The sequence below is a fragment of the Chelonoidis abingdonii genome, chromosome 17 (genome assembly GCF_003597395.2).
Source record: "Chelonoidis abingdonii isolate Lonesome George chromosome 17, CheloAbing_2.0, whole genome shotgun sequence".
Classification (NCBI taxonomy): Eukaryota; Metazoa; Chordata; order Testudines; family Testudinidae; genus Chelonoidis; species Chelonoidis abingdonii.
The window spans coordinates 23,379,474-23,388,157 of NC_133785.1; the positions used below are offsets into that span (position 1 = coordinate 23,379,474).

An 8,684-nucleotide genomic window follows, 5' to 3' on the forward strand; every position below is an offset into this window, starting at 1 on the left:
AGGGTTTTTGTCGCCCGAAGAAGGAGGGGGGGAAAAAAAAGTCTCAATCCTGATCAACTCTACCACTGTCACTTCAGTCTTTGGCGACAATTCAGTGGCTGGCCCTTTGCTCCAAGAAGGACCAAGGGAGTTGCCGCTGAAGAGCTGGACGTGCCGCCCCTCTCTGCTGGCTGCTTCAAGCACCTGCTTGCTGGGCTGGTGCCTGGAGCTGGCTCTAGGTCCAGTTACATAACAGGGATCCATTTTCCTGTGGGCGTTCAGGGGTTCTTAGGGTCACACAAACCCAGCAAAGGAGCATTGTAAATCCTGAACGTTCTAGTGTTCGCCCTAATGTTCAGGGACATAGTCAGTGACTTGGCAGGGGTTTCATGCAGGTGCTGGGGCCCTTCCGCTCTCATTTCAATGCAAGGGTGGGCTCTGAAATACGAGTTACTCCAGTCAAACTCCACTTGTTGAAGCTGGTAATTTTGGCACTTCAGATTTTTCCATTTTTACTTTCAGTTGCAAAGTCCCAGTTTAGCTGGATTATTTTTCCTGGACAAATTTTGGCAAATGGTAAAAACAGACTGTATTTTTGTGGAGAATTTTGGTATTGTAATAGCGATGGACTGGTGAACATTATGTCACTCATGTCATCACTACATGGGATTCCAAGCTGTTAGTCTGAGGGCTTGTCTACATTACCAGCTAGATCACGGGCATCACGTCTAGCCTAGACGCGATAAATCAGCCGCCGAGTGCTTTCCCGTCAACTCCGATACTCCACCAGGGCGAGAGGAGCAGGTGACGTCGATGGGGGAGCATCAGCTGTCGACTTACCACCGTGAAGACACTGTGGTAAGTAGGTCTAAGTACGTCGACTTCAGCTACGTTATTCACGTAGCTAAAGTTGTGTAACTTAGATCAACCCCCCTCCCCCAGTGTAGACCAGGCCTGAGAGAGGCAATTTAAATGCACCCAAATTCTACTCAATTTTAATTAACTCTGCAAATAAGGAAAAAAACCTATTTCTTTGATTTCTGATGATGGAAAATCCATTGGTCAAGTGTGAAGATCCTCTGGCAAATGGCGTCTGTCTCAAGAAAACTCCCCAAAAGTTCCTTTTTTAATAGGGAGCTATGGCAAATATCACTTGTAACTTCTCTCAAGCTCTTTATTGCCAAGAAGAGTTCCATTTTAAGTAGACCTCTGTCAATAACTTACCTATACTGCTTTGTCAACATTAGCCGTGATACCGGAGGATTATCTTTCAAAATAAAAATGAAGAGGATTTTACTCTTTTTTTTCTTCAGAAACACTGAAGGGAGCAACTGTATTATTCTTCCAACATTTTGTTACACCAAGAAAGTGCCTGATGGTTGTGATTTCAGTAAGCAGTAAACATTTAATTCCAGCTGCAGCAGAGCCTTGTAAGGCAAGAATGTCAGCTAACTGACCTGGAAAACAGAGTCCATCCAGTTTATGGTTTTAAATAACTTTTTTCTAAAACATATCTCCATAGCTGATGTTGTCAAGAGGTGTTGTCAGATGCTACCGGTGTGGTGCTCTGCTCTCTCCTTGTTGGTATCATTCGGCTGCGTGCATGTGCTCTCCCTGTGTGCTGCTCCAGCTCTGCAGATGGCTGACACAGCAGACTCGATGAGAACCCCCCAATGACCACAGAGTCTAGTAAGGTGCAAGGCACGTCGGCCAGGTTTATTGCCTTATGGACACAATTGCAGTTCCCTGTAGGTTTCTTAGCCTAATTCATAGCATACTACGAGAAAGAGCCTCTTGACAATGGACTCAGCTCAATCAGTGGCGGGACTTTTCACTGCCCCCTCGGCCGGACAAAGACACTGCCCCAAGGATACATTCTTACACACAGGTACAGACAAGTTACACATCACTCCTGACATATTGGGGTGCAACCCCTCTACGTAGTAAGGTTCCGCCTCTCACCTTGTGCATGTTGGTTTGAACAAAACAACCCTATCCATCATATTACCCTTTTGCCCCTGTCATTGGGATGGGTCAGTCTGTTCCTTGTTATCTGTGTGGAATGTGCAAGTATGTGAATGTTCTGATATCTAGTGTTCAGTACCTTTTAGGTACATATCTTCTTGCATCAGCCCTTTCCTTGTCAGTGTCTATGAGCAGGGCCTGTCTCTGGCTCACAGCTTAACTTTGCTATCCGTTAGCAAAGTCTTGACCATTACTTTAGTTCAGGCCTCAGGCCTCATACCGGGCCTCTGATACCAAGGTTTATATCTTAGGGCCTCCTCTTACTACAGCTGACATCCTGCTTCAGTGGAATTTTCCTTTGTAAACTATACACAAATATCTTGTTCCATCGTTAACAAAATTGCGTTGTACTGCAGATTAAAGATGAACATAGTACTTCAGTCTCAGTTCTATAATCTTTTTCTTTATTTGTGAGCCATAGGAAATTTTTACTGATGCTAACAGACTAGAGATCTTTTTTGGGGGTTTGGGGAGGGAGGTTAACTGGTAGTTAAAATAAGGGAATTTAATATTTACCGTGGCTAGAGCCCCAAAATGATGCAGCTAACATCAAAACATGGCATATGAGAAGTTATTTATTGTAAAAACAAATCCATGTATTTTTGTAAAAAAAAATTTAATAAAAGACAGAATATAAAATATTCCCCTTATTGTGCACCCATTCTTTTATCAAGATGTTTTTTGGAGGTGGGGAGAAAGAGAGGTGGTCAGGTGGTGGTGACTAGACAGTTTCTCCCCCAGAAGTGTGGGGGACACTTTCTCATGACAACAGCCACTCACTTTCTCTTTTTTTAAAAAAAAAGAACAGGAATACTTGTGGCGCCTCAGAGACTAACACATTTATTTGAGCAGAAGCTTTCTCTCTGTGTAGCCTTCTCCCTCTAGCATACCCAGGGCAGCAGCCAAATTTTTGTTGGTTTTACTGACTACAGCGAGTGAGAAAATGAACCAGGAATGGGATTAGAGCAAGGAAATCAACATCAACAGGAAGCAGCAAGATTTAGCATCAGTGTTCCAACTCCATGACACTGTCTGAATACACATTGTGGGAGAAACTGAGCAGATTGGTCTTTCTTTACCAATTTAAACATACACGTGCACATGGTCATTTTATTAGGTAGGAATTTTACAATATTAGAGTAAGAATAATGTAGACCTTTTTCACAAGGAAAATGAGTTGCTTCGGAAGCTAGAAGGCAAAGTTGCAAAGACTGTCTTGCTGAGACATCAGTGTTTTGGGGTGCATCATTTAAATGGCTCTCAGATTGGGCATTTATGCCTCATTTAGTGACATACTGTCTCCACAAGAGATTAGGACATCTTGTCAATATATTTTAAAAAAAAAAAAAAAAAATTGGAGATTGCTTGTGAAAAAATATGTAAGTGTGTGTAACATAAATGGCATAAACTTGGATCTTGATGTCCTCATGCTTTAAAGGAAATAGATATTATGCTTAAAATTTTCCCAATTAACACTGGTCGAGATAATTTGACACGGTACTGATAAAATGTACGTAGAAAACAGTAAACTGGCCTCAGAATTCTATTACTAAACTGAAGATTTCTTTTGCTGTCAAACAAACCTCCAAAGCTTGAGTTCTGCTTTGCAGAGAAAAAAATAACTTAAGGATAACAGCATTTAGGGCTTGTCTACACAAAGAAAAGTCTGCAGGTGCTGGTGTACACCAGCTACTCCCCACTAACTCCCTGTGTGGACACACTTACTACACACAGTGCCTTTTGTGCACATTAGCTTAATGCACTTTGGAAATGTACTAGGCTAAACCACTCAAGGGACCCCTAAAGTGCAACAAGTGTTTACGTGGGGAGTTGTGCAAAGTAGCTTGTGTGCTTTTATTCACATTTTAGCTTACTGCGCACTAATTTCCCCATGTAAACAAGGTATTATGGAGATATGAGCCTTAGAAATAGCTAAAATAGCACTGGTCAATCTTTGCAGCATTCTTATGAAGTATTATTCCCATTTTACTGATAGGAAAACTGAGGTAAAAAAGCTAAGTGATTCACAAATTTAAGGGCTTGATTCTGCAAGGTACTGAGCACTCTGACCCCAGTGCAGTAAGGCATTTAACTAAGAGCCTAACTTTAAGCACTTGTATATTACCACTGGGCCAGATCATCAGGTGCTGAAAATTGAATATGCCCATTTACACTAGTTTAGGAACTGTCCCACTGATTTCAGTGGGGTTCTTATATACATTAGTGCTTTTTTTTTTGAGTTGGAGCCCTAGTGAGCTACGTGATTCCTACTTTTTATGAAAATAATTTTCTTTTTCTTTTGCAAGTATTGAGCCCTCATAGGGGATGTTATAATAAAGTCACATTCAAATTCTTTCAGGCTTCAGACTCATGAAGTGGGGTTTAACACATTGAATGGCCGTGATTCCAAAGTTTTGATGTCTATTTCTGTGAAAGTTATGAGAAGTAAAGAAAGAACCATGTGCTACTAATTAGAGAACAGTTTTAGAGACCCAGGAAAGTATTATTTCAAGGATTAATTGGGCTGCAGTTTAGTCTTTTTATTAATTCTGCTTGATCCAGCCTGTCACTTTTATGTTGGGTCTTTGTACCCAAGAGAATTGATTCTTTGCATGAAACATGATATTGGCATCCTGGAAAGTCACTTACTGAACTGAAGTCTTAAGCTGTCAATTCACTGAAATGTTTTTGAAGAGCAACCACTCCACATTTTAACAGTTTATAGTGTCCTCTTTACTCCATAACAATAAATGTTCATACTCTCTGGCTGGTTGGGCTTTGCCCCCTTAGGTGCAGAAGAGACATTCTGTACTGACAACTGTTCTTTTTGGTTGGTGCTATTTGTAGAGAGGAACCTGATACCAAGAGCTCTGTTTTCCACCTTATTTTCACGAACTGGTGGCAATGAAGCAGACAAAATGAGTTAAAGCAGTATTGTGTTTTTTTTTTCTCCCAAAGGATGTAGAGGAAGGGTGTGCGCCAAGGTGCTTATAATTCTTAGTAGAAATATTCAGTTTTTAGTTACATTTAGAACCAATTACAAAATGCATTTTCTTTTCTATTTTCTTTCACAGCAGCTTTCCAGATGTGAAAGCTAGCAAACGAAAATCACATCACCCCAAAACACCAGAAAATGGTCAAGTACTTCCCAGGAGTAAGCGGCGGAAGAATTAGCAATATGGTCACCTTACTTCTAACCCTATGCAGTCGACTGGATGCTGTACGACGTTTCCATACAGACTCCTTATTTTTTCCAGCATATTTGGAGCATTTAAGAATTTAAAGCACTGAAATTATGTGTATTCATTTCATTTTAACTGGCTTGAAATAATGGATTTACTTTCTGCTTTGCATCAAATGTGTTTGCTTACAATACCACAGGCCATTTCACTTTAAGAATGGACATACAGTCTCAATATCTTTCTGTAAACATTTAACTCTTCTGCCCATATTTTTAGCATGACAGATATAGTATATTGTGGGGAAAATGGTTTTTATCATTTAGAACCAAATTTTGACACCTTTTCTCACATTGAAGAGCAGTTGGCTCCACAAGTAGCCCTTTTGAAATAAGTGTGACTAGTTGTGGAGCAAGGTGTTGCTTAATGGACAAGACTGGCACCTTATAAAGGACGCACATTATTGCACTGCTTCAGGAGTAGGAACACTGACCAAATTGGGATTGTCTCAGTTGAATCCCTACTTTCCCCTTGCTGAAAGTGGGGAAGCAAGCTTTGCTAGTTCATTTCCTTGCACTACTTACTTCCACTCTGCTAACTCAGTTGGCTGTCTGGTGCACTGTGAGGGGCAGCGACAAAAGACTGACTCCCTATCTACTGGTGTAGGAGAGAGCATGTAGCTGTCTGAGGCTGACCCCTCTGTACTGGGTGGTAGGGGATACATAGGTCAGCTCATGGCTGGGACCAGTGTGAATAAGGATTTCTGAATCTATCCCTTAACCACTGCATAAATAGATAAACAGAGGCCTGCATTTAAAATGTCTGCATTTCTTAGGAATTACTGTAAAATGTTCAGCATGCCACCAGGAAACAAACCATACTGAAGAATAATATAAATCCAGTGACCTTTTGTATTGTCAGCGTTTTATCTTAAATGTATGTGGCAGTTCGACTTTGTTTACATTGGTATTAACCAAAATCCTTGCCTTTTTGAAATCATAAGGCAGATGATATAGCAGGGGGATTAGTACATTTGGTCGCTTTTGGAATAATTTGATTTTGCAGGTGGTAGAAGTATTTCATATTTCAGACCATATCAGTCCCAAAGCAATACGCTGTGTGAGAATGTATATTTGTAAGGTTATTCTTGTTCCTTAGTAATCTTTCATTATTGCAATTTAACCATTAAGTTGAAATTGGAGATTCGATGGTTCTCAGACTTTAATTATTCTAGCTGTGAAATAAATATTGAAATATATATGCACATATTTTTAATAAAGTTAGGAGTTTTCCTAGTTGAAAGCAATACGAGAAAATTAAAGGGGCTCTTTCCTTTAAATAGTATGAACACAGAGGAAAACATCCTCTATTAATTTTAAAATTATCAAATTTTGTCTTAGAAAGCAAAGTCTGCATTGGTCATGACTTGTCTTTGTGTTTTGTATGACACACAAAATCCAAAAACTATTTAAGGTGGAGGGTTCTGTGAATTTATATTTTAAAATACAGTTTTGAGGTCTGAGATTACACATGCTTCTACTGGGCAAATTGCTTGCTATTGAGGTATTCCCGTTCAATCCATGGTATTAAACAATATACCTGGTCTAAGGGATATATCTTCAGCTAGGAAAAACTGTCATAGCACAGAGAAGAAATAAAAGATTGGATGTTAAAATTTTCGATTAAAGCAATCCATTTGGGAGAAGGTAACTAACTCCATTTATTAGGTCAATGTATTGTGGTTCATGGCAATTAACATAAGCAGGATGTAAATTTCACACAATTATATAGAGAAAGATAACATTTTTTTATATTGGTCACATCTCTTGACTTAAATAGAGCTATGACAGCTTATACTGACTGAGGATGGGTTTGCAGACCAGGTCCTTGGTTTTTTTTATACCCCTATTTTTACAATATGTTGGGGTTAAGATACTTTTAAAAAAAATCAATATGATTTTACTCACTGCTATGCATGGACAACTGCATCAAGGAAAATTTAACCAATACTAGCACATACATGGAATTTAACCGCAGAGACAAGTGTGAATAAAATTTGAGGAGCAACAGCATATAGGTCTTTGCATTGCTTGTTAATCTGCCACTAACTGTGCTAACAGGAGGCTCTGAATCTGGTGCAATGTCAAGGAGTATTATAGCTCAGTTGAAGTAGCGAATATCTTTAGTTTGTTAACGTTGGTACAAAAGGCAACTGTTTAAGATTATAGAATTGCCAACTTGTTTTTAAAGTTGTGCATTTACAAAGATAAACATGAAAGGATGTAAATGAAAAAAAAATCCCTTTATTCTAACCACTGTATCTTGGTGGAGTTGGATCTGTTCAATTTCCTGTTCATGGCATGTGCTGCCTGTGCTCCGGATATCACTAGTACATGAGGTTATTTCTGTATACTCTGGAGCCAGTTTTGGAAGCAGTCACCCTGAAACAGTGAAATGTTTAAAACATAATATTTTGTGAAAGTTAAATACATGGCAAAATTCAGGATATTCTAGGAAAATCATGTGAATGATTGAAGGCTGTATTCCAGAGATCTATTCTCTCAGTACACTGTTCCCTGAGCATCAAAATGGCCTTATGTTTTATACATACATGGTGGAAAATCAGAAATCATTAAACTAGAGTGATGACATTGCAAGCAATACAGTAAGATAGATATATAAAATAATTAAAAGAAGAAATCTGCTGGTTAGTGTTTTTATGTTTTCCAATTTGTTTTCATTGCTAATTGTTTTAATTTTTTTATTTTGTGATACTGTCTGCTAATGTCTCTTCCTAATAAAAATCTGTTTTGCCTCTCTGTTGTGAGACCCATTTATTTCTTCTCTCCGTGTTCTAAGACTTTATGGGTACTTAATTTCCCTTTCTTGCCTGCATCTGTCAGGTCTCTAGTCATTTAACATTTTGATTTTGCCCTCTATATATATATTTGCAGCAATTTTGGTGACCACCGCTAATTTAATTATTATTGACTTTATGCTGGAGAAAACACTGACAAAGATGGACATGAAGTATCCACATGGGGCATTGAGAGGTGGTTTTAAATTCTTTTAGGAAATCATGAAATAATTACGCTGAGCATTAAATAAAGGCAAGAATCTGTAGTCACGTGACAAAGTTAACTCCTTGGCCTCAGCTTATTTGCAACCATGCCCCTATAGATCATTTTGGTTATAGATCTGACCAAAGCTGCTGTGTTTGCAGTAGCATTGTAGCCGTGTTGGTCACAGGATGCTAAGGGAAATTAGAGTGAAATGCTAAGGGAAATTAGAGAGGCTATCAAAATTAAGAACCCAATAATAGTGTGGGATTTCAATTATCCCCATATTGACTGGGAACATTTCACTTCAGGACAAAATGCAGAGATAAAATTTATCGATACTTTAAATGTCTGCTTCATGGAGCAGCTAGTATGGGAACCCACAAGGGGAGAGGCAACTCTAGATTTAATCCTGAATGGAGCACAGGAGCTGGTCCAAGAG

At 39.1% G+C, this 8,684-nt stretch overlaps 1 protein-coding gene across 6 annotated transcripts in view; it reads left to right on the forward strand.

The window, feature by feature from the left end:
• Positions 1–8,684, forward strand: part of RAD18 (RAD18 E3 ubiquitin protein ligase) — a 155,271-nt gene that overhangs the window by 133,051 nt on the left and 13,536 nt on the right. For 2 of the 6 annotated variants that reach the window (XM_032784212.2, XM_032784216.2), the window contains one exon: positions 5,079–7,990. The exons of 1 other annotated variant lie outside the window; for it this stretch is intronic. In XM_032784212.2, the coding sequence (XP_032640103.1) occupies positions 5,079–5,178 (100 nt within the window). In that variant the 3' untranslated portion in view covers positions 5,179–7,990. Of the gene's footprint in view, positions 1–5,078; positions 7,991–8,684 lie in introns of those variants that run through there. 3 more of the 6 variants (XM_032784213.2, XM_032784219.2, XM_032784218.2) reach the window with 3 other exon arrangements.